Source organism: Eretmochelys imbricata, chromosome 8 (genome assembly GCF_965152235.1).
Source record: "Eretmochelys imbricata isolate rEreImb1 chromosome 8, rEreImb1.hap1, whole genome shotgun sequence".
In the NCBI taxonomy this organism is placed as follows: Eukaryota; Metazoa; Chordata; order Testudines; family Cheloniidae; genus Eretmochelys; species Eretmochelys imbricata.
Window position 1 is genome coordinate 14,894,756 of NC_135579.1, and position 26,961 is coordinate 14,921,716.

At 43.5% G+C, this 26,961-nt stretch overlaps 1 protein-coding gene across 2 annotated transcripts in view; it reads right to left on the reverse strand.

The window, feature by feature from the left end:
• Window positions 1-26,961, reverse strand: part of P4HA2 (prolyl 4-hydroxylase subunit alpha 2) — a 101,693-nt gene that overhangs the window by 23,462 nt on the left and 51,270 nt on the right. For both annotated transcript variants that reach the window (XM_077824060.1, XM_077824061.1), the window contains exons 2-6: window positions 13,829-13,928; window positions 11,360-11,456; window positions 8,664-8,815; window positions 6,259-6,396; window positions 1,360-1,599 (exon numbers count right to left, since the gene is read on the reverse strand). In XM_077824060.1, coding sequence (XP_077680186.1) covers window positions 1,360-1,599; window positions 6,259-6,396; window positions 8,664-8,815; window positions 11,360-11,456; window positions 13,829-13,910 — 709 coding nt within the window. In that variant the 5' untranslated portion in view covers window positions 13,911-13,928. The remainder of the gene's footprint in view (window positions 1-1,359; window positions 1,600-6,258; window positions 6,397-8,663; window positions 8,816-11,359; window positions 11,457-13,828; window positions 13,929-26,961) is intronic.

The window sequence follows — 26,961 nt, forward strand, 5'->3', positions numbered from 1 at the left end:
GGCATCGTCAATAAATTTTAGCTGTCTGAACCAAGAAAGAAATAATTCCCTGGTCTTCATTAATAGCTTCATGCAGTTTTGAGACAAACATGAAGAACAATTTCCCCTCTGCCCAGGTTTTATTTTATAATGTAAATAATTCTGAGCTTTCCTGAGAGCACATATTTATAGAGTTCTGCTCAGATACAAACATGGTCTATGGATGCAGATATCCATGGTTGCAGAATATTCGTGGATATCAAGTGGATATCTGCAAATTTGCAGGGCTCTAGATATAAAATTTGGATCTGCATCTGCAGATATCCACAGATTTGCAGGGCTCTACTTATTTAACCATATTGGATAGCATCAAAGAGTGCAGGCAAGTACAGGCCAAGCCTCCTTACACTGATAACACCACTGAGCCTCTCTGAGCAGCCACTGCCAAATCTGTCCCATTGTGTGATAGTGATAAGGACGATTTATTTGTGCCTTGCAGACATTGCCCAAGCACTGGCACAGAAGATTGTATTTAACAACAATATACATTCACATTTATATGGGGATTTTGATCCTCAAGAGCTTTCCAAAGTTAAGCTGGTATGTGTGTGTAAAGATCACTTTGCCCCCTACTGGGGTGCAGCCAACATTGGGGTAAAAGACAGCAGCTGTTTACCAGTGTATAGCCACACAGCACAGCTGATTAGGGCATGAATTGGAGAAGAATACATACCTTGCGTTTCAGCTTGGCTAGGTCACACAACCAGGTACAATCATTCCTTCCCATATGACTTAACCTGTAGCTCACTCCCTTACTAAGAAGGAAGAAATGAAAGTTGATCTGCTATGAGCTAAAGACAGTGCTTTTTAAAAGCCTAATTAGACCAAGTTCATTTAAGAATTTGAAAAATCCAGTCCCTTGAAAACCTGTGGGCAAAAGCCTTTTCTTTTGGCATAAAGAAACATTAAAAACCATCTAGTAATGAAGCAGAGAAGTTGGTAGGATTTAGTAGAGAAAACAGCATCCTGAGAGTCAGTCGAATATGGAGAGAAAGGCCTCAGACAATACAAACTTCTGCCACTAGCAACAAAAAGCCTCTTTCCATGACAGACAGTACACATGATTGACGCTGCACCATGTCAGGCATGTGATTGCTTTTGGGGTCAGCTTTGCGTGAATTGTAGGACACCTTTTGAAGAGGGCTTTTTATACAAACAGGCTGTAGTACCCAATATTTATGTTATTGTGTGTCACAGGGTAGGACATTTCTCGGTAAATGTTGTTGTGCTGATTGGAGCACGGGTGTTCTTGGCACTGCCACCTACGGTACATCCCATTCCTCCCTGGCTTTAGAAAAATGAATCATTTGTACTTCTCACCGAGAGAAATCAGGCGCCTGGTGAGCTCCACGGCCCTGTGTAAGTCACCGAGCTGGAAGACAGCAAAGCTGAGATAGTCCAGGATCTCCACTTTGGTGACGGCTGCATCTTCCCCTTCATCGTGCTGCTTCAACGCCTGCTGCATCCACAGCACCGTATGATAGTAATCTCCTTCATTGTAAGCAATCTTTCCCATGCCAAAGCAGTCGTCCACTGTCAAAGATGATCTGTATTTTGTTCCTAAATTTATAAAATAAAACAAACTATAAGTGCTCTTTGCAAATCTTGAGTGAAAATATTTTTGGCTGGGAGACATTTGTAAATACTGACCTCGTTTGAAAAGGTTTTTAAAAGGGGACACCCTGCCAAGATTTCAGATCCTCTACCACTCACCAAACTCCATTTATATGAAAGAGTTAAGGGTCATATCCTGACATAGCTCCATGTGTTTATCTCCTATGGAAGTAAATGGGAGTTTTGTATACAAATAAGATTGTGAGCTCTAGCTTACATTCCATCTATGATACTTACCTGACTCCAAAAAGCACATCTGAGCACTTCATAATCATTAATGTGGTTCTCCTCACCACACCGCTGTAAGGCAGGGAAGTGTTATTATTCCATTTCACAGATTGGGAACCGTGGCACAGAGAGACTATGGGTATAACTGACTACACAGCAAACAGCAGTGAGGCTCAGAGCTGAGAGACTTGGGCTGGTGCTACAGAACTAAAAACAGCTGTGTAGATGTTTGGGCCTGGGCTGGAGCTTGGGCTCTGAATCCCAGGATGAGGGGTGGGCTTCAGGGTCTGTGCTCCAGCCCCAGCTGCAATGTCTACACATTTATTTTTAGCGCCGCAGCACAAGCCTGCAGACCTGGGCTCTGAGACTTGCTGTCATGGGTTTTAGAACAGTGTAGACATGCACTAGGTCAGCGGTTCTCAAACTAGGGGCGCAGCTGGTTCAGGGAAAGCCCCTGGCAGGCCGGGCCAGTTTGTTTACCTAGCGTGTCCGCAGGTTTGGCTGATCGCGGCTCCCACTGGCCGCGGTTCGCTGCTCCAGGCCAATGGGGGCTGTGGGAAGCAGCGCGGGCTGAGGGATGTGCTGGCTGCCCTTCCCACAGCCCCCATTGGCCTGGAGCGGCGAACTTCAGCCAGTGGGAGCCGCGATCAGCCAAACCTGCGGAGGCGGCAGGTAAACAAACTGGCCTGGCCCGCCAGGTGCTTTTCCTGAACAAGCGGCACCCCTAGTCTGAGAATCACTGCCCTAGGTGACCTGCTCAGTGTCACACAGGAAGTCTGTAGCAGAGCAGGGAATTTAACCCAGGTTTCCCAAGTCCTAGCCTAAGACCCTGCCCACCAAGCCATCCTTCCTCTCATTGTGAGCTCTCCGGGGCAAGGGCTATCTCTGTGTATTTGCTTGTACAGCGACTACAGTATCAATGAGAACCTAACCCCTGTTTCTAGTCTTTAGCTACTACAATAATAATGGCAGGATGGGGCTCCAATTACTGTAATTAGCATTTTCTTTTGAAAGTAAAGCAAGAGTTTGTGCCCACACAAATCTATTTCTACGAGTCACTGAAGACACTAGTTAAAAGACATAACACACAAGCCATCTTGTGTGACCTATGTATGCACAAATCTGACACCACAATAAGGATGGCTCACATTCTCAGCACCACGTGTGCAGTCGGTGCAGGAAGGCATATTTATGTTGCTGCTGTAATATACTGTGCTCTCAAAATCAGCTGGAGAAGATTATGTGGCTTTGGTGGAGATGGCTGCCCTGGGAATGCATACAGAAACTAGGGACAGTAGCTACACTTGCACACCTAGGCTTAGTGAAAATAATTTCTTTATAAAATGTTATGGATGTGACTGGGGATGGCAGCCTTTCGTGGCAACAAAATTCATAGCCTTTCACCAGAATTTCTCAATCATTTTCACAGTATGGACATTATCTTAATTGTGAGCGTGTCATCTCCTCCCACTGCTAAGCCAATAACATCCCATTGGCAGTAGCTGCTTACAGGGAAAGGTAATTTTAGGCAATTATATAGGATAATTTTAGCTGCTCTTAGTTTGATTTAACAGCTGGATGCAAGAAGGAGCAAGTTCTCAGACATTTGGGAAACCTCCATTTTGAACTGTGTGATGGCCTTAAAGGCCTTCTCCCTTTCTCTCTCAGCAAGCCCTTTAACTTTTACTGGTCCAGCTTCAGCAGGGCTGACCATAAAAGTCTTTCAAAAAATAGAGCTCTCAAACAGAAGAACCTTGATAGCAAAAGACCTTCCGCCCTGTGTTTCCTGGGTGGTGGGGTTGCCATCCCCTTGCACTGCCTGGAAAGGAGATGCTGGGTCATCCCTTGTCCTCCTGGGACTCGAGAGTGCACTGGCAATAGACCGTCTCTATTTCTTCCCTCTTCCCAGTGAGAACAGGGACCCTTTTGTTTTGGTCCTGCCTGCCCAGGGTGTCAAGGTTGGTTTGGTGACTGACTGATTGAGTAGACAAGGGGGAAGCCTATCCTCACCGTATACCACAAGGCTCCCGGTCCCAGTTCTATAAAGAAACAGTAACCTAGTTATGTCTCAGATACTAACTACCCCTTCTTAGGGCCACTTCCTGTCTCCCAACACCTGCCCTCTATCATTTCCAAGCCCCTGTTTGCTCCAGAATTCCTGGAATAGGGAAGCCTGGTCTTAAAGGGCCAGTATGCCCCATTACTCACAAACTTGTCATTTCAATGCACGTGTCTGTGTTCACAGATGTTAAGGCCAGCTACAGATTAAGGTCTGCAATGGATTAGACCCAATTTCAACTTGCAACCAGTAGTACACAACGCATGATACTTTCCACTGTTCTTCTAAGCTTCTGTGTATAATTTGCACATCTATCTCCAGGGCCCCCAGAAAATTTAAACTTGGGACTTCTGACACTGTCAGAAGGAGACATACCATAAAACACAATACTAACTATCTGATGTGTTAATATAGAAATTATATTAGATGAAAGGAAGGATTATCAATAGTGCTCAGAACTGGCCAGACTGTGTTCCCACTGCAGGCAACAGCAAAACTCACAGCAGAGCAGAGCTAGGCCAATGCTGAGCACAACCGAAAGAGGTTAATTAACAAACTAAAGAGCTTTAAAAAGTGGAAAGGCAGTAAGAAGTCCCGATTCCCAAAATTTTCATTTTATTCTCAGAGCCTAACACTCGATGACTGACTGATAATAATAAGACCTAAAAACAGAAGAGAGATGAGACTGTTGAGCCATTTTCTGGAAGGATTCCTGCCATGTCTGCTGATGAGCTGCTCAATCAAAACGCCATTAAAAACACTTTATTATTTGTTTAGTTTGAGCAGAATGTGCTAACTGGTGCAGAATTTTATTCCGTTGGAGACAAATACAACACAAGGTTTCATAACACTACCCATCCTTTTCTGAATAGGGGACAAATTAAAGAGGAACATTTTCAAGAGCAATAAATAACTTAAGAGCCTAAATCCCACTGACTTTCAAAGAGATTAGGTGGATAGAAAGCTGGCTAGATTGTCGGGCTCAACGGGTAGTGATCAATGGCTCCATATCTAGTTGGCAGCCGGTATGAAGTGGAGTGCCCCAGGGGTCGGTCCTGGGGCCGGTTTTGTTCCATATCTTCATAAATGATCTGGAGGATGGTGTGGATTGCACCCTCAGCAAGTTTGCAGATGACACTAAATTGGGAGGAGTGGTAGATACACTGGAGGGTAGGGATAGGATACAGAGGGACCTAGACAAATTGGAGGATTGGGCCAAAAGAAATCTGATGAGGTTCAACAAGGACAGGTGCAGAGTCCTGCTCTTAGGCCGGAAGAATCCAATGCACCGCTACAGACTAGAGACTGAATGGCTCGGCAGCAGTTTTGCAGAAAAGGACCTAGGGGTTACAGTGGACGAGAAGTTTCAGAGTAACAGCCGTGTTAGTCTGTATTCGCAAAAAGAAAAGGAGTACTTGTGGCACCTTAGAGACTAACCAATTTATTTGAGCATGAGCTTTCGTGAGCTACAGCTCACTTCATCGGATACATACTGTTGAAAAAGAGAAGTTGGATATGAGTCAACAGTGTGCCCTTGTTGCCAAGAAGGCCAATGGCATTTTGGGATGTATAAGTAGGGGCATTGCCAGCAGATTGAAGGACGTGATCGTTCCCCTCTATTTGACATTGGTGAGGCCTCATCTGGAGTACTGTGTCCAGTTTGGGGCCCCACGCTACAAGAAGGATGTGGAAAAATTGGAAGAGTCCAGCGGAGGGCAACAAAAATGATTATGGGACTGGAACACGTGACTTATGAGGAGAGGCTGAGGGAACTGGGGATGTTTAGTCTTCAGAAGAGAAGAATGAGGGGGGATTTGATAGCTGCTTTCAACTACCTGAAAGGGGGTTCCAAAGAGGATGGCTCTAGACTGTTCTCAGTGGTAGCAGATGACAGAAAGAGGAGTAATGGTCTCAAGTTGCAGTGGGGGAGATTTAGGTTGGATATTAGGAAAAACTTTTTCACTATGAGGGTGGTGAAACACTGGAATGCATTACCTAGGGAGGTGGTGGAATCTCCTTCCCTAGAAGTTTCTGAGGTCAGGCTTGACAAAGCCCTGGCTGGTATGATTTAGTCGGGGATCGGTCCCGCTTTGAGCAGGTGGTTGGACTAGATGACCTCCTGAGGTCCCTTCCAACCCTGATATTCTATGAGATTCAGGCTTGCAAGTGCTTCTAAGTGACTTTTGAAAAGGAACTTCTCAGGTGCTTTTGAAATTTTTGCCCAGTCTCCTAAAATGCTGCCATCATGAACATGTCAATAAAATCACTTCTTCAATACAAACTGAATCTTAAAGCAGAGGAGGCTGCTGTAGCGTTACCTGGTAGTCTCCCCTGAGACATGGTCTCAGGGTCCAGCCTATATGTGTCCTGTAGACGCATCAGAGCCTTAGCAGCACCTGTCTCGTCTTCCTCAGTTGGGAAGAGCTGACGTTGAACTGTGAGGTTCGCGATAAAACCTTTCAGTTAAAAAAGAAGAAAACAGTTAACTCCACAACTCATATGCATATAATCAATACCAGACTGGCCCAGGATTGGAAACATGCGTTTTGTTTTGCAACACATCCTCAGTGGGAATCAAACAGTTGAGATTTAAACATAAACAGCCCTCTTGTCAGACTCTTCAGTTATATACATATCTTGTTCTTTACCTTTTGGTTTAAAGGCAAAGCTTAGGAGCTCAAATGAGAGACATTAACAGAAGATGCTCAATTCTCGTGTGATGCACCATTAACAAAGTAGGGCGATGGATATTATAGCCTTAACCCTAATAATTTTTATTTTCCCATAATGCCTTTTCCTAACATCCCTCCTGCTTCCACAATATCCTCCCTCACTTTTCCTTTGGCAACACTCCACCAAGACAGATGCAGGATCTCAGCATTCTCTGGAGGCCTCCAAACTCTGTGAACTTCAAGCATCTGCTAACCCATAGGAGTTCTGTGAGATGTGAAGACCTCAGATGACCCAAAAGAGGCTCTCAGACCATCCCACATCCCATTGATGACACAAAAGGGGTGTTTGGGGAGAGACTGAGTACTTATCTCACTTTAGTTTGGTACGTGGGATGAGATTCACGCCTGATTATGTATTTTCCAACTGCTTCAACCCATCTCTAACAAAGAGAGAAAATGACCTAAGTTTCTTTACTTTCTGACAAGTCTGGGACCCCCCCAAGACCCCACCCCCTATCCAACCCCCCGCTCCCTGTCTCCTGACTGCCCCCCTCCCCGACCTCCGCCCCATCCGACTGCCCCCTGTCCCCTAACTGCCCCTCGGGACCTCCTGCCCCCCACTTCCCCTTACCATGCTGCTCAGAGTGGCAGGACAGGCTTGTTAGAAAGCCTGGGAGGTGGGCGGGGTGCAAGCGGTGATGTGGCTGTGGGGGATGGGGGACAGCAGGGGAGGGGCCGGGGGCTGGCCTCCCTGGCCAGGAGCTCAAGGGCCGAGCAGGACGGTCCCACAGGCTGGATATGGCCCACAGGCTATAGTTTGCCCACCTCTTTCATACAACATCAACAGCAGAGCCACAGTGCATTCATTTTAATGGGATACTCGCAACTAACAAAATAGGTTGCATAAAGGAAGAACTTTAAGTGTATTATGCAAATAAATTGAAGTGTTGAGCTATCCAAAATTATATGAAAGGTTGTAAAAAAAATAATAAGGGAAGAAAACAAAAGTTCTGATTTTAATTTTAAGTGTTACATCAATCACAATAGTATTGATTTTACAAAATATTACAGGGAAATCTTTAAGAGCAAAATTAAAGACAGGAGTAAGTGCTCAGTGGAATTAGTGATCTAGTTGTTAGAAAAGTTCATAATTGTATTTGTTCCAGGACAGCTACAAAACGCTTGGCTGAACAGACAGACTTCAAAGCATCTAAACTTTTAGCATAAGCAGAATGGAAAGAGAAAACATGCAGTCCCGAGTTCAAAGAAAAATATTTCCTCCTTTTCTTCTTTCACTTTCAGAAAGTCCAATAAAAATAAACTGACAAAAAATGTTTAAGCTTAAGGAAGCAAGATTAAGACAGGTTCTCTGTGAAGAATATGTAGTAAGAAGCAGGGTTAGCTACGGAACATTTTTAGAAGGATAAACTCATGAATAATAGACATATATATAGACATTAACTCTATAATGTTTGCCAGCTGTTTATGTTGGAGCAGATCAGAAGCCTCTGGAGATCCAGTCTGGGCAGCAGAGTTTGATTCTTAAGTCCTTCTATCTACTGATCCAAAGGCCAAGGCAGACCAAAGACTAGCACTACTGAGTGCTGAGAAGGGAAAAAAGAATAAAAACAGATTGGGAAGACTGAGTGGAATAAGATCTTTCCTATAAAGCTGAAGTCTCAAGAAAAAAAAAGCTTTAAATAAAAACTGTCCTAATAGTTGGATCTTTTGGTATATCATATTCTTCTTCCCTCTGCCCGATGTTCTAAAATATCATGAAGGGCTTCTGCCATAATCAAACTAATGGCACTGCTTCTAGGACAGATCAGGGTATTGATCAAAGGGAAATGTCTAATGGTGGCTGGGAAGTGGTGAACGGTAGCCAGTAAACAATAAGTTATTTCTTGGTTTGTAAGTTTCACACAATTCAGGCAACAGTATCTGAAATCACAACAATTAAGTCTGCAGATTTCCAGTATATGAGCCGGGGAAGGAAAAAGCAGAGTTGCAGCAAAGTCACAGAAACTATTTTCTTCCCTTTAACACCTTACCACTTGTTGAGTCCTGAAGAACTAGATTCTCTAATTCCAGCCAATCGGTGTTTAAACGCTTCACCAATTTATATGCATTTACTGGGTGTGCAAGATAACCTTCTGGGTCGGAAGCTGATTTCATAGTCAGTGCATCCATTTTTTCAGCCCAGCTGGAAAAAGAATAGTATGTCTCAATCTGAGATAATTTTATGAAGGCATGTCTTCCCTATTATCATCACATCTAAAAAGGAATTGCTCCTCTTGCTATATATAGCCAGCTGTCTTTGCTATATATAGCCAGCCACTTACTTTTAACTCTGTAAGGGTGACTCATGGCACAATTGATTTTTTTTAACTGCAACAAAATATAAATATTTCCTACCTGTAAGGCCACTGGGCACAAATCTTATTTGCATTAATGTCTCAACTAACAATTTATATTATGTTGAATTATGAAAAAGATACATTGTGCAAGATGAACTACACTGTAATTCTTAAAAAGTCACTCTCATTTACACCTCACTATCACCACCACAAAATCAGTTTGCTTTTTCAAAAGCTGTTTAGGCTCTTATGGGAGTCATCCATGCACACAGATGGAAAGACAGACCTCTTCATTTTTCAAGTTATTAGGATTCTTTTCTTCTAACAATAGGTTAATGAACATAGTTCCATCATACGCTCATGCAGAAGTAAGTTGGCAAATTAAAAAATGATAGTGATGAGTCCTAATATTCTTTTGAGTGTCATAGATGAACTCTTATTTTAGTCCGATATATGGTACTTCACTAATGCTACAGTTGTGCTCTCATCCCCGGCTTTATCTGATCTCTTAGCTGAACCATTGCGCATGCACCAGAGCTTCACATTTCTCTCTCCAATATGCAGTGGGAACTGAGCACACTACTGAGGCAAAACTAAAAAGTGAACAATAAAAGAGCTTTGCTCTAAGCAAGATCCTTGAGCACAGTCCAAAAGCTTCCACTTGCAAGCTTGCAGTTTCATAATCAGAGGGGTCACGAATGTAATAATGTTTCCAACTGACAGAGATAATTTAGTATAAATTTATGCAATTATCCCCAAGTTGCTCATGTATTTTCTGTGTATTATAATGTCCCAGGTCAAAATGGAATCCAAAGCTACTAATTCTTCAGAGATACTTTAAAGACATCCTGTCAGATTAAAATCCACGTACTTATCAAAGCAGATTACTTTACCCATGCTCCTAGTAACATTCTTTAGATTTTTCATATTCTTTCAATTTTAGTAATTTAATTTTCACTATTTACATTGTTTGGGGGGTTTTGCTGTACAAAAGGAGGGCCAAACTTGATAATCATGTCGAGTAGTATCTTACTTTGTAAACAGCTCCACTGAAACCAATGAGACCAATTGAGTAGTAAAGTACCACATTAAGTGAGTGAACGTGGCAGAATCTGGTCCTTATTTTTATCATAATATGGCAGTTTCATTTTTGCCTATAATTAGTATCTAAGGAGCTTTGGGGGAATTCACTGTAAATAATAAAAAAATTATTTTTTTTAATTAACTATTTCTACTGAAATTTAAAAACATACACAAAAGACATTTTTGCTGACATTTATGCAAAAGCTCGTTGTAACAAAAACCTACATCTGAAATCTAAACTGACTTGACCATCTCCCTTTAAAGGAAAATATATTGACTGGATTTCAAAACTTATAAGGGATGTATATTACTTTTCCCCTAATGGCCAGATTTTCAAGAGAGCTCAATAGCCATTGGAGCACTTAAATGATGTGGCAAGATTTTCATAAATTCTCAGCACCCAGAAGTTCCCATTGAGAATAAGTGGAACTGCTGAGTTCTGAGCACTTTACAAAATCTGTCCCCAATTATAGGTGAATAACATTTTTAAGACCTAGCCCTGAAAAAATGGCTTTAAATCTTTTATAGAACTATCTGAGTGTTGTTACTCTATCTGTGATGCTGTAATCCCTATTCAGAAAACACATGCCAACACTCAATGCTCTGGGTGAACTTACTTTTTTCTTTTTTAAATAGATGAATAGTAACAAATTCATACAATCTACTTTTAGGGACATTTAAACAGGGATGATTGGCAGGAACATCTCAGCTGTCAGGACCATGTAGAACGAGAAAAGTGGCTTCTGAGGCAGCCAGGGCCCAGAATATATCAGAATTTATAGATCAGAGGCCACCTTGATCCGCATTGGAAGTAAATATAATCAGTGCAGCATGGAACACATGGGTGCAAAGTGCTCATTGTGGGCCTGCTAAACAAGCAGCCTGCCATGTTCTTCCTTAAGATTACTGCTTCTGAGTGGTCTGCAAGGGTAGCTCAACCATAACATGTTGACACAGTCCAGCTGAGAGGTGCACAGATAACTATGGCAGAGTCTTCTTGAGAGAGGAAAAGTTCCAACATCTCAACTGATGGAAAATGCACTCTTGGCCATTGCTAGTACTTGAGAGTACTACAAAGATCCAAAAGAACACCTAGAGCGGGGATCTCCCTCACCCCTGCTTTTGCTGGAATAAGCCTCAGCCTGCTTGCTCTTATTTATCCCTCTCCCTTGGTCAGGCACTGGGGAAAGCAGTGGCAGTACTATCCGAGAGAGAGAGAGAGAGAGAGAGAGAAAAAAGGTGATATTGTACAGTCAACATATAAATAATGGAGAAGTGCAGATTTGTTATGCAATCCTTCCCCTTACCTTTTAATCTTAGAGAGTTTAGATTCTTCTGCTTGAATATATTCCTTTAAAGACTGCACCAGATCTTTCTCTGCATAAATCAGGTCTGTCATCTGACCTACAATGGAAGGAGAAATTTTACTACACAAGTAAAACAAGGGACTACCCTTTCCCATGGGCACAGAAGAGGGGAAACATCCCAGACACTCTAGGGCTAGTAAAACAGCTTGAAGAATCAACATATTCAGGCTCAAGCAATTTACTACTTTGAGGCTAAAATGAGAAAAGCCTAGAGTTTGGGACACTGAATTCCTGTTAAAACCAGGTGTCCAAATCCTCTAGGTGGCTTTGAAAATGTCAGCCTTAATGTCTTCTGGAGGAACTTTGCTGTGACCCCTTCACTGCCTCTGAATGATTTTAATATTAGTTACTTGCACCTGTGTGCAGTCAAAAGAGATTTGACACAATTACAGTTAGAAGCAACACAGTTAGCGGTCAAAATAATTGCCATGGCATCTGCTCTGCATGTGGACACAGATTAGGTCATAGTGCTAGTATATTAGTCAATGCCACATGCACTAGTTACAATTATAGTTCCTTGGTATGTGGCTTGCAAATAGTAACTGTGGAAACAACAAATATAAAAGACTTACAGTCTAACACTCGCAGACTAACCGATGTGCAGAAAGTCTCCTAATGGAGATTGCTAGTATACAAATCTTACTTCATTTTGTGTTTTACACATAAGAAGCCCTTGATTTTTGGCAACCAAAGCTGAACACGTACACGTATGAGTTGATTAGACTGACAAATACAGCTACAGATTTCTTTTCAGCATTACTAAGTAATTATGACTGAAGCATAATTAAGCAGCAGTCCTAGGTGAAATCCAGAAATGAGTTCTGTTCAGCCTGGGTCAGACTTGCAAATGGGGAAATACAAGACAAGGAGAAGGTCATTCACAACAACTGCCTATCAATAGTTATCTTTAACTGCCAAGAAAAAAAAAGACTACCAACAATAAGTTTCTGTCTGTTTTTATCACAGATATTTAAATGCAGCTTAGAGCAATCTGTTCTGTATGGGACTCAATATGCTTTCTTCCGACTGAGGAATTTTACAAAATAAAGCAGAAGTCTAATCAAGGCATGATGTCCATCCAGTGTAACTCCACTGATTTAAATGGGGCATAAATCATTTCGAAGCCATTAAAATCACAATTGAATATTGAGCACTATTCACAGTACAGCATTATAGATACGGAAGCATAAGTCCCCTTGAAAGTTAATAGGACTTGTGCTTCTCAATCTCTGATGTGCTTTTGAACAATCTACCTGCATAAGCAATAGTGTTCTGAGGTCTGTATACTGAGACAGGGCTATTAAACAGAAGAAACTAAAGCAGCCTGGGCTAGGATCACTAGTCTGAGTGTTTTCAAAGTTTCCAGCTATTCTATGCGACATTTTTGATTAATTTACTGGACAATTTATAGGAGGACTTGAAAAGACTTGTTTAAAAAGGGGGGGGGCCCCGTGGGGAAATCACATGATTTTAGTTTTGCCCTCTTTTTGCACCCAGCATGTGCAGTAATTGACATCTGTTGCAAAACAGCTTTAAGTAATTCTCATTGCAGAACATAGGTCACACTGAAGAGAGGGAAGCAGAAATAATTCAGCCATAGTATACAAAGTCCACTTTAATCATATAGGTAAAACATATTCTGTAACTTTTCATCTGTGTGGAGTTCAAACCAGGGAGTACAGATTTACTAGAAGCAATTGTCAATCCTGCCTGTGGTTCATTTTTATCTATCTATAAATGGAACTTTTCAAATACAATCTATTCAAGATGGGCAATGATGTAGTCATTGTATCCGAGGTGAGAGAGAAACAGTCATAATGATATGGCAAGAAATGAAAGTAAATTTACCATGAAGCTTTATTACATATTGTTAAATTTCATGTGAAGTCATCATTCTTTGTTTATTCAAATCTACCATAGCAGGCTCCCAATTCTAAGAAGTTCTTACACGTAAGGAGGTTTTGTTTTTGATGATGTTTTTTTTTTTTTTCTTTTTTAATTAAAAAGGTTTCCTAGCTACTCAGTGATTTAGCATTAAACCTTCAGGGGTAAGGTTTAAGTGCCATACTCAAGCCAGAACAGATACGCAATGCCAATTAACAGCAAGGAATTAGTCATCTTTTCCCTTTTTGCGTGTTTTATTCAAATCTGAGGCCCTGTCTGCATGAGAGAAATCTGCACCAGTTTGCTCATCACTGGTGAGGCTTAGAGGGAGTAAGTGGCCCCAGTGCAAATCCTGCTATACACAGTTGCATTAGGCTTGCAATAGTGTAACATTCTCTAACGTAAACCCTGTCTGATAGGGTTACAGTGTGAGGCTTACCAAAAGAGAACCTTCTTTGTGTGCACTAAAGAATTTTATACACTGTGCTCCAACATCAGGTTATTTTGCACTGACTCTTTCCTTACCTATAGAGGTGAAAAATTCAGCTTGTGTGTGCCATGTGCAGCTAATGCAGGTCAACAGCAGTGACAGTATCCAGGACTTCATCTTCAATAAAGTTGGGATCTGCAGGATATTCGGAGAGGAAAAAAACTCAATACCCTGTGTACAAATAACACTCAGATACCCTAATAAGGATGAGTCAAGAATCCCTAATTTTCATAGAAACAGGACCTAGGTCAGTGATGGGCAACCTGCGGCCCTCCAGGGCAATCCGCTGGCGGGCCGCGAGACAGGGCTTACACTGACCATCTGCAGGCACAGCCGCCTGCAGCTCCCAGTGGCCGCGGTTCACTGTTCCTGGCCAGTGGGAGCTGCGGGAAGCAGCTCTACTTCCCGCAGCTCTCATTCCTCAAAAATCCCTGCCTCAAATTTAGAGACTCTGTTATTCAAAAATACATCCAACAGGATGATAGCTGTCATCCCTCTCATGATCTCTGCTGGAAACTCTACAGTAGCAATGTTCTGCACTGCCCCATGCAAGGCCTGGTTTGCTCTATATGATGACAGAGATAAGGCAGGACACAGAAGAGATGCACCTGTCTCTGAAAGGAAATGAGAGCAAGTGTCACAAAGATTCCAGACCTGGAGGGAGTTTTTATTTTTTTAAACAAGAACAGGATTAAAAGAGTGGGGGGTTAGCAATAGGAGAGGTGCACTTCAAGGAGAATGGTATCCTGGGAAGGAGTTTTCGCTCTCATCCCTATTCCAGGGCACTGGGACTCAAGACCGCAAAAGCATCATTTAAAAAAAAAAAAGTACTAGTCAAGTATTTAAAATAAGGTTGTTTTATTTTTGTACACCTGAAGCTAATTTTAGCTCTGATGAAAGCAAAAGCAAATTCTCTTGACTTCAGTGATGCAGTCTAATGGCCTCTGCATGAGATTAAGGATCTGATACTTCTCCCACTAAAGTAAATGGCAAAACTCCCTTTGATTTCAGTGTATGATTTTGAGCATTGGCTTTGCCTTTGATTCACTGATGAACTTCTTAACCTCTGCATGTCTGTTTTTCCCACCCATGTAAAGCATGCACCTCGCAGGCTTGTGGAGAGAATTCGCTCTGCCCCTCTTCACCTACCCCCTACTACCAGCCTGTCTTGCTCCAGCTGCATGGCTGCTTTCCAGCCTCTCCCCACCCAACAATCAGAAGCTCCCAGGCAGAGTTCGGCTGAGGAATAGTAGGGAAGGCTGCCTGCACAGGATGTGCCACCACTCGAAATGGGAAAACAGGGCAGGACTCACTGCAGGCAAAAGCCCAAACTACCCTCACAGTCTTCCAGGGAGTGCAGGACAGAGGATATGGGAGGGGACCAGTATGCAACCAAAGCAGACCGAAAGGCCAATGGCAGCTGGAAAGTGGGTTAGGAGGACCAGTACCCTGCAGGAGGGCACTCTAGGAGCTGCAGTCAAATTGGTGTTGAATCCCAGCCACTGAACACAGTGGAAGTCTGTATTGTATGTGCAATCTGGAGGTCATCCTGCAGGAAAGTCTCTCTGGGAACTGACTGTTCTCAGAGTGTTCCTGACCACAAATGCCTATCATAGCCTGCATGCTCATTGCAAAGACTCTGAGGGTCAATAAACTTCAAAATTACCTTTAGAAAGGGGGTTACTTTAGACTCATCATAAGCTATGGACTATCCTGTTGGCAGTTGTTCTTTTTTGTGCCCCATCTGGTCAAGGTTAACTCCAGATATGAAATATGAAATAGCAAATACAACCTGCTTTGAAAATACAATACCCCTTCAACTATACAGAAAAGCAAAGACTAAGACAGAGTCACTTAAATTTGCACACTTACTGCAAAAACCCAGGAGAAAGTGCCACTGCACTGCTCTAAGACTAAGAAATGGGCAAACAGAAAAGTACGATGTTTCAATGCCACAGTAAGGGATAAAGCTGCCATGCAGAGAACCACTTACATGCCAGCTCTGTTTTCTGCTGTTTATATTATTATATTCATAAACCATTGTTCAGTTTTTAAAACAAACCTCCCCCCAACCCCTTTGCAAATCTACTGGAAGAATCTGAAATATTTACGGCAATACGTATATCGGGTGTAGACACATGCAAGCGTGAGAACATTGTCTCAGTTGCGTCATGCTGAATATTTTTTCAATGCCATGTGCTTTAGAGTTGTTATGTTTCAGACACATGTTTTACTGCAAAGCTAATACACAGGTAATCTGAGCACTAGGCAAAGCCGAATGAGTAGTGCCATGAAGAGGTCTGCCAATACTAAAGCCACAATAAGTGATATAGCAGACCAGAAGAGTGAGTCAAGAGCACTCAGAAGATACGTGCACTCGGATATATTAAACCCTGGCTGTCCAGCTGCATAGCTTGTTCTTGTTTCCCAGAGCAGTTTTCTGGAATCATCACACACAGTTTGGCCAAGTGACTATGAACGAATTTTCCACTTAAAACAGCATAACCCTCCATTCCCTACTCCCAACATTCTCTTGTAGTTCAGGACATCTGCCAAGAACAATAAAATTTACCAAATCTAGCAGCTTTGCCATCACACGCAGAGAAAGAATCAGTAAACAGGCACACTCAATAAACACAGGAAATCAATTCTTGCTTGAACAAGGGAAAGATACCTGTCTGTAGGGATTTTAATATTGTTTACAGGCATTCTTTGCACATCTCAGAACACCAGCGCCGACACCTCCTCGCCACAGCCTGAAAACAATTCTTGCAAATATGTTTTTGGAGAGAAGACTGTACACCCCACACACCATTACAGCTCGAACATCTTAGGGATTCAGAAACCCCTGTAACCGAGACCAAGATACTTGGATATAAAACTAACCTGTTCGTTCAAGCTGAGGGAGAAACACAAAACTCTGGTTTTCAAGAAATGCTTAGAATTCAGCAATAAGGAGAAAGCTATTTAGGGCAACTATTTCCCATACGTACACCCTTTCTCTTAGGCTAGCTTTGTATCAAAATTATCTTTGAAAGCAGAAAATCTCACTTTAGTTGAGGCAACATTTAGGATTTCCTTTTATTTGCTTAAAACTTCTTATCTTCATCTGTAATAGACTTGGGAAAGACTTCAAAAGCATGCTCTTATTGACCCCAGTTCATCCAGAGGCCTGTGCAAAGCCCAGGGCAATAAGAAGAGGAGAGGCATCTTGTTTCTCTGTGCTGGGGCTACTGAACGACAGTTTGGTCCTGGGTGCAGTTTAGGGCAATTGTACCCAAGCTGCCATGGGTCTTGTGGCAGCTGGGAAAATGGCCAAGCTGTCATGGCAAGCGTTGCTGGCAGAGGGACTCTGGGAGGCATGTTCACCCAACAACTGATGCCTATTCCCCTCCTCATTTGAGATATGGTTCTGATCTCACACTGGTGAGAATCGGAAGTAACTCCACTGAAGTCAATGGAGCTGCACCACTGGCAAGCCAGTGTAGGGCCAATAAGAGTCAGGCCTTAGTATCCTGAATTTTTCCTTCCACCCCAAACACCCCTTGATAACTGCACTCAATAGTCAAACCTAAACTATGTTGTTCAAACACTTGGCTTCTCTGTAACTGCTAAATCTCAGTGAATCACTGATCCACTGAGAAGAATGCTCTGTTGTACTTCTGAAACTGCTGGCAGAAGGAAAGAGGCTTTCACATACAGTCAGGGGTAGGAAGGCCACAGAGGAGGCAGGAACAGAATTCTCTTCCCAAGTTACAGAATTGAATTCTCACCATGTTACTTTGAAATGCTATTGAAATTAGGGATCTAAATATCATTTAAAAAGTTAACCATTTAAACCAGGGGTTGGCAACCTTTCAGAAGGGGTGTGCCGAATCTTCATTTATATCTTCACTTTAATTTAAGGTTTCGCGCGCCAGTAATATATTTTAACGTTTTTTTAGAAGGTCTCTCTCTATAAGTCTATATATTACATAACTAAATTATTGTTGTATGTAAAGTAAACAAGGTTTTCAAAATGTTTAAGAAGCTTCATTTAAAATGAAATTAAAATGCTGATCTTACGCCGCCGGCCTGCTCAGCCCACTGCCAGCCTGGGGTTCCGTTCACCTAGTCCAGCAACAGGCTGAGTGGGGCCTGAGGCCAGGACCCCGGCTGGCAAGGGGCCGGCAGTCAGAACCCCAGACCGGCAGCGGGCTGAGCAGAGCTGGCGGCCGGGACTCCAGACCGGCAGCGGGCTGAGGGGCTCAGCCTGCTGCCGGTCTGTGGTTCCGTCCGCCGGCTCCTGCCAACCAGGGTCCCGGCTGCCAGCCCCGCTCAGCCCGCTGCCGGTCTGGGATCCCGGCCCTGCCCACGTAGAGTGGGTACCTACCTTCTCCCTGGTTCTACCCATTCTCTTCCTCTCTCTCTGCACTGAACTGAGGTTGAGAGTGCACTGAGCACAAGGCTGGGGGTGAAGGAGCAGGCTGGGGGTTGGGCTGTAGGGTCTGGCCAGGAGCAAGAATGAGGGAGGGGGCTCAGGCTTGGGGCAGGAGGTTTGGGGGTGGACCATTTACCTGGGCAGCTCCCATTTGGTGCTCAGGGTGGGGGTGGGAATGTGGGGGATGCAAGAGTCAGGACATAGGGTGGGGGGGGGCTGGGTATGTGTGGGGGGTGCAGGAGTCAGGGCAGAGGGCTGGGAGCATGTGAGGGGGTGCAGGAGTCAGGGCTGGGGTCATGGGGGGGTGCAGGGATCAGGGCAGAGGGCTGGGTGGGTGTGGGGAGATGCACTGGTCAGGGCAGAGGGCTGGGAGTGTGGGCTGGGGTCGTGGGGGTGCTCCCAGCCCTTTGCCCTGAGCGGCTCACTGCAGGGAGCTGGAGGGGATATGCCCTGATTCTACCCCCTTCCCCATGGCCCGTCCCCACCTCGTCTCCGCCTCCTCCCTGGAACAGCAAGCCCACTGCAGCTCTGCTTCTCCCCCTCCCCTGCAAGGGCCATCAGCTGATCAGGGGCAGGGAAGGAGAGGAGGAGGGGCAGGAACCCAGCACGGCCTCTGAAGCAGCAGCCGACAGGACTAAGCTTCTTCACCCTGCCCCGGCAGGGGGGACGGAGAAGAGTGGGCCAGGGCGGGCAGGATTTTTAATGGCACGCTGCTGCCTGCCAGGGTCCCGGACTGGGTTCGGCAGTGGGCTGAGCGGGGCCGGCGGTTGGGACCTGGCAGGCAGCAGCATGCCATTAAAAATCGACTTGCGTGCCGTCTTTGGCACGTGTGCCATAGGTTGCCAATTTAAATGATTAAAATGATATCATTTAACCGATTAACTGATTAAAGGGAGAGGGGCTGGGGCTGCTCCAGCCAGCTTGGCCTGGGGCTGCTCCAGCCAGCACGGCCGGGGTCAGCCGGCCCGGGGTGGCTGGGGCTGCTTCGGCAGGCCTGGGATAGCTGGGGATTAACCGTTAGGGTGGGTTAACGGTAAGACAAATGCTTACCAGTTAACCGGTTAACTGTTTAATATTTTACATCCCTAATTGAAATGCGGGTCTTCCTGACTTTCAGGGCCAATAACCACAAGCGGCTCAATCCAACTCCCTTTCATCCCAATGGAAGGACTCCCCTTGCTCAGCTGGGCTCAATAAAATCACATGGCTGCTAAGTATTCTGCTCCTTTGGGGTCCTGTTCCTGCCTGCACCTCAGTCTTCCTCTCCCCCCTTCTCAGGCAGTAGAACCAGACAGGGAAGCCACAACTCAACCACCAGAGACCCTCGTCCCAGTCAGGAGGCAGCAGCTCAGAGCACAAATATCCCTCATCCTTCCTTGGAGCACTGCAAGACTTTCAGCTACCAAGTTAAAACAGGCAAAGAGTCCTATGGCACTTATAGACTAACAGACATATAGGAGCATAAGCTTTCATGGGTGAATACCCACTTCATCGGATGCATGTAGTGGAAATTTCCAGAGGCAGGTAGAAATATGCAAGCAAGAATCAGGCTAGGGATAACGAGGTTAGTTCAATCAGGGAGGATGAGGCCCTCTTCTAGCAGTTGAGGTATGAACATCAAGGGAGGAGAAACAGTTTAAGTAGCTTTAGGATGAATTTCACAAGTGCGTCTGAAGACAGACACACAGGAGAAAGTTAATAAATAAAATGGTTTTTTTCTTGATACGTCAGCAATCTTTCATTTCGTTGTTACAATGATTCATCTTCAGATGGTTTGCATTATACTCTGCATTTACTTTACTTTTTGAAGCCGCATTACAAAACAAGCTGCAACGGAATACTTATGGTGCCGCTAGTGTTCTGGACTTTCAAAATTAATTATCTTTTGGCTGATGATTCAGGGGGCAATTTTCTCTTTCCAGTCAGAGAGAATGTTGAGCACAGATGAACAAGATGAAAGTTGGAGCAAATCTCCCCCTTCCCTGATAAACTAGCGCCATCGAAGTGCTTAGTCAAATGTTAATTGCTTCTATCAGCGTCAGAATTTATGTGGCTTTCACAGGGAGACCAACCAATTTATCAGATTACATGAAGATATACTGAAATTCGGTCATAATGAGATCAGTTTATGTAAAATTTAAAATCACAATCTCATTTCATGCCACAAACCAACAGGTAACACCAGAGTGACACCTTCTGCGGTTTGAAATGCTCCCCATAGTCACACAGGCCAGAAAATACTTTTTACTCTCTGCTCACATTAAGAGTCAAAGAAGTACACCCAGCATATATCAAGTCTTGCTCCCTGACTCTGTTCATGAGCAAGACTCTTTAAAAAGACCATACATTTTCTCATCTTATATGCTGAAACCTACAGAAACCACAAATGTCCACATGCACTCCATATATGTCTGCCTTTATATATTTATATATATATATAAAAATATATTTAAAACACATTTGGTTTTACCTGTGGCTCAATTTTCAGCACCAATTTTGGGCACCCACAACTGCAACACCTGACATTATTGGAAGTAGGTGTGTGAAGCCATTCTGGAAACCAGGCCCCAGAACTTTATTCCTTCAACTACACAACATGGCAGAAAACATTTTTCAGTTACCTCCTTTGTCTCATGAACATGACTGTCCTATTTAAATCATGGCACAAGAATTGGGAGGTGGACGTTTGAGAATTCAAAAGCCAGTTACCAACAGATTCGGGAGGCCAGGGTTCAATTCCCTGCTCCACCACAGACTTCCTGCGTGACTTTGGGCAAGTCACTTAATCTCTGTGCCTCAGTTTTCCAACTGTAAAAAAGAGATAATAGCACTTCCCTCCCTCACAGAGAGTTGGGAAGATACATACTGAAGATTATGAGGCTCTCAGATACTATGTCAATGGAGGCGGTCTAAGTACCTAAAATAGACAGAATAGCCAGACAGATGGGGACCAGAGAGTACTACATATGTAAAAAATCTATAGCCAATAAGGAACTTTACAAATGTCAGGAACTGTGTATCAACACCATACATCAGGAATAGAACTCAGATTCTCCTGCTTCAAAAAGCACAGATCTCTAGAAGAGAATCTGTGACAGCTCTTAGCACAGAGGAGGGCAAACTACGGCCCGCAGGCCCCATCCGGCCTGCAGGACCATCCTACCCGGCCCTTGAGCTCCCAGCCAGGGAGGCTAGCCCCCAGCCCCTTCCTTGCTGTCTCCCTTCCCCCGCAGCCTCAGCTCGCTGCGCCGCCCACCACTCGGCCCGCCACTCCTGACAGGCAGCGCGGCAGGCTTTGGTGGGGCTGCGAGCTCCTGCTGCTCTGAGCAGCATGATAAGGGGGCGGGGAGCGGGGCGGTTTGGATGGGGCAGAGGTTCGGGGGGGCGGCCAGGGGACAGGAGGGTTGGATAGGCATGGGAGTCTCAGGGGGCCTGGCGGGAGTGTGAATAGGGATCAGGGCAGTCAGGGGACGGGGGGGGGGGTTGGATAGAGGGAGGGGTTCGGGGGGGCAGTTAGGGGTGGGGGGATCCTGGGAGGGGCAGTCAGGGGACAAGGAGCAGGGGGGGTTGGATGGGTCGGAGGTTCTGAGGGGGGCAGTCATGGGGTGAGAAGTGGGAGGGGGCAGATAGGGGGCAGGGGCCAGGCTGTTTGGGGAGGCACAGCCTTCCCTACCCGGCCCTCCATACAGTTTCGCAACCCTGATGTGGCCCTTGGGCCAAAAAATTTGCCCACCCCTGTCTTAGCAGTACAGGGCCTAACTTACAGAGTTGAGTAGTTCCAATTCTATCCAGCAGAGGGCTACAGTGCATATACATACCAGCTAAGTCACTGCACATTCGTGGTTAAAGTAGTTTTCATAATAAATCACATCATGTACACAACATAGGATCTATTCGTTTCTTCCACATTTATTTAAGAACACAGATTTTTTTCTGTAATGATATAAAATTAACTATGCAGCAGAAGACACTGCAGTTCTCTCGCTCTTAGTTAGGTCCCAATCTTGCACTCCCAGCGTACACAATGTACAAAGGTATAAGGCTTTACAAGATAGGATACCATGAAACAAGAAAACCTAAATCCCATTAATACCTTAATTACTTTACTCAACCAACTGCAGTAAGCCAGCACTGAACAGTGAGTAAGGGTTGATGTTTGGGCTCTAATCTGTACTTACTCAACAGACTTGAAATTTACCTCAAAACCAAAGCCAAAGTAAATGTTGCTTCCAACGTGCATCTAAATTTAAACTAGCATGGTGCAGTCTAACCAGCATGACTTAAACAAAGAACTAACTGTTTCAAAGGCATACATGGCTACAGACTGGCTGATGGTATTTTTTTCAGAGGCATGGCCCAAATACAAAGCCATGAAGAGAGGTCAACACTTGTACAAATAGCAATTTAAGGTTGAACTGTTGTCTGAGCCAAGTCTGCTTACACTTTCCCCACATGCCATTGCTGCATCATGGTTTAAATCACTAGTCAGGAAGACTCGATTTAATCATGGTTTTCTACATAAAAGTGCATTCTTGTTGGTTGTTATAACCTTAATACATGTTCTTCACAACTTAGAGATAGACGCAGGTTTCATTTTTAGAAGGTACACACTATACATTTTTAAACATTGATTTATTTTGCAAGCTTTTCAGATTAGTTTTACAGCTATATCAGAAAATGAATGACTGTTTGGTTATTTCATTTACCAAAGGTAATTGAAGCAGATATTTATGAAGTCACTGGGAGGTGAACTATCTCCAATTCAACAGGTTAATCATTAATATTTGAAGGATTTTCTTGCCAGATTGTATTAGGAGAACATCACCAGACAGGCATTTAAATTGTTTTATTTAACTAAAACAACAACATTAAGTATTCTGGATTTTTTTCTTCAACAGCAAACATATAATATTTTAACAAAACAAGTGTATGTCCTTCGCTTCTCACATTTATCTCCAGACTTCTTCTCCTTGTCCAGATCTAGTCTGCCTTTCCGAACTTTTTGAAACTTTGCACTTTTAGAGAGAGGTAAGAGATTGACTCTGCGTACACAAATTTGCAGAGGGACAATAGAGTTGAGGTCTGTTATTTCTCACCTCTATATATTATTTATTTATTTATTTATTTAAAAACATTTTTGCTGTTAACAAGCATGTTACCTCTGGAGACACAAATCCACAGTTTGAGAACTGCAAAACTAAGCATCTCTGATGGTATCTTCAATCTAGACTGAGCACTGAGTCTCATTGGGTAGATAGAAAGATTAACCTAAATAATCTATACAGAAGTGTGTGGAACCCCATAAGATCGGGTCCCTAATCCATGAACTACTGGAACTCATTTACAAAACTTTTCTTAAACATTACATTAATATATTGTCTCATACTATAGAATTATAATTTATAATCCCTGTTCCATTATGAGTTATCTTTGAGCTATAATGTAGAAAAATTATCTTTAGATAGGATTTTTCCTCAAAAAGCATTTTATCAAAAAAAATCTGATTTAAATAAAAAAATACGATTTTTTTTAAATCATTGATTTTTATCCACCCTGGCATCCGATGCATCAGCACTCTCACTTACAGGACCAGAAACAACAAATAGTGAAGTACTAAACCCACCACATTATTTCATTTTTCCTCCATCTACAGACAATAGACTTTCTCTGCTTAAAAAGCACACGCCATCAAATGCCAAGCTGCTGTCAAACTGGGTGACTTCAGCTATAAGGCTAATGATTTTTAAATGGATAACACAGACAAAATCTAAATGTCCCCCACGCGGCCAAATGCCAAGGGCTGTGCTGAATCATAATTAGGATTTTAGGATGTTGGAAGGTGAGTATACTATGGTTAGAAAGATCAAAAAGGAAAGCAATCACAAAATACTCCACTTAGCAGGATTTTAATGAGGTCAGCTGAAAACCATCTGCGAACTAGGCTAAACCATACGAAGCATCTTCTTTAAGTTACAACTTTGCTATCATATGCACTAATTGCCAGCAGATTAGATAGCACACAGAAACCCTCATTACTATTATGATCTCCATCCAGGGGGTGGTCCTTAAGGCTATAAGGTGAGCCTAGGAATCTTGCAATTCATTACTGCTGTAATTCAGATGTACTCAGGAGACCTACACTTGCCTGGGCCAATTGTAAATTTGCCCGTAGCAATGGAAACTGAGTCTGGATTTATCACACCACAGTGCAGAACTCTAGCCACCAGGCTGTACTTTAGAACCCTCTATTGAGGCAGTTCATAGCATGAGATCATACAGCTGCATGCAGGCAGCACTCGTTAACAAAAATGGGGTCTTGTTGGCTCTTGATGTCATCTGCCTCTGTACTGATGGATCCTTCCCGCGCCCATCCCCTAGAGATAACTATTTTCTGGCTGACTCTTCCTTTTCATCAAAGGCATCACACTCGTCTCCACATGCCTGCATCACCAGCTTCCTTGCCAAAGCCTCTAATGTGCATCTGCAAATAATTAAAAACTACATGCCCAACAACTTGCTTGCCTTTGTTTCTCCAAAACAGACCAAAGAAAAATGCTGTTTCTTTGCATGCACTGATATTGACTGTCTTTATTCAAATTTCCATTGGCTTCCTTCAGTCTAAAACTTGTGATATCCGTAGTTATGTAACCTTAAGAAATGTCAACAGCTGGATTAACTTCTGATAGCTCCTTTAAATCATAGCTGAAAAAATATTTAATTCCTGGCAGTAAAAAAAAGAGAGAGAAGTCACACCAATCTTAGGAGCAGTAGTCCTGCCCATCATTTCCCCTGAGATAACAGCAAGCTCATCTCATATTAAACTCAATAGTCTGCAGAGTGTTAAATGCCCCAAACAAGCTATACCATAAGTGGAGAGGTTGTTGACCAAACTACATGTTTTTAACCCCTGTTGCAATATGCCAAGTCTTTTCAATCCTGAAGTGTACCTGTGTTCCTGAACATAGCCCATAATTTTAATGGATCAAAATCTCTCATATAAACTTCCAAATTCTCTGGGAACGTTCAAAATAAAAGGTCATTTGAAACTGCAGTAAGTGTTCAGAAAAGGTTAATTTTCACATATCAGGAAGCATTTATTTTTCTTTCCACTGCTATCAGGAGGATAAAGCAAGAAAAAGAAAGACTCTTTCTGGATGGCACAGAGTCTGAGCCTACTCTGGCATGGCAGCATCCTACTTTCCAACAAATATAAAACTCCATACACTGAACCAGTCACAGAAAATAAAACCTATCCACATGTTTATATTTTACTCCTTAGAAATCTGCCATCACGAACAGTGTGGCAAATATAAATGTAACAGTTGTCTTATGTAAACAAGTCTAAAAATGGAAAATTCTTTGGACTAATACCCCATATGTTACCCTTGACTATTAACTTCTTTAATACTTGTGGGAAATAAAGGCCCAAATTTTCAATGATGCATATATTTGAGTTAGGGCTGCAGCAAAATAAAGTTAAAGAAGTTAAGGAGTAAGCAAAAGGCCAGACCTTCATACATTAACTTCAGTGCTATGCTGATTTACAGCAGCCAAGGACCTCTGTCTGTCAAGTACTATGTACACAAGAGGGATTGTTTCCTGTTCAGTGTCACACAGCTGCGGGAATTGGTGGTTGTGGGGTCCTTTTCAGCTTATTTCTATCCTCCCAGTGCACCTATAAAGTGAAGCAATCAGGAGTTTTATTATGGGAAATGTTTTGTGTCAAAGCCTATTTGGAGGACTGAACCTTCAGGTCTGATAATGTGGGGGATTAACTAGCAAGGATATGAAGCCCAAGTAAAAAGTGTCCTGAATGGCTGACTCGCCACTGCATTCAGAAATCCAAATATTCAGGCTATCTGATTTGCCTCTTACTGATACCATTGCTCACAATAGCAGCTGGGGGAGCACTGTTTCTAGGCCTGGACAGCAGATAGCCTTTCATCTTTCACTGCTCAAACATTTTCGACACACTATTCCAAATAGAAGATAGCCTACTACTGCTACTAGCTAACAGAGTTACTCCTTTAACTCACGTTGCAGAGATCTGTGCCATGGTTCAGTGTTCAGAATGGGTGTGATAGGAGAGCCTCCTATCACACTACTCCTCTCTCCCCTCCTCCTCTTTGGAATGTGGGGGTATTTGGGTGGAAAGTTCCCCCTATGGCCAGATGCTGAGCTGGCAACTAACTTCCATGTGGTGGTGACACCTACAGTTTCCCTCCTTCACTCATGCACTCTCAAACCATCTCAGCACCCGAAGTTATAAAACTGGATTTAGACACTTGTTCTATAATAAGGAGAGCCCACTCTTTGCTGTAGGCCCTCCTCAGAACATTTCAATAATACAGGACTACAAGTAAACTATTCCAGGGACTCCTTCCACCCAATTACAAACATATTTAATAAAGATAACCCAGCAGCTGAAAAATGTTTATCAACCCCTACCAGAGTCCTCCCAAACCCTCTCAGGTCTGGGAAACAAATGGGCCTCACAGTCCTGCAGGTTGATAAAGGAGGACCATTTCAGAGCAGGTTCCAAAACTGAGGGGCCCTCACAAAGACGGCCTTGTCAACTGCCCCTGCTTTCTTACACAAGTGGAGTTCCAGCTCAGGAACTTCCATTCATCGCTCACTCTGGCAGCACAGCATGGGGAGCAAGGAGGCTTACAGACAAGAGAGTGAGCTGGACCCTTGGGCTGGCTTCCAACCTAGGGAGAACCATGGGGGCAGGGAGAAAGAGAAGTG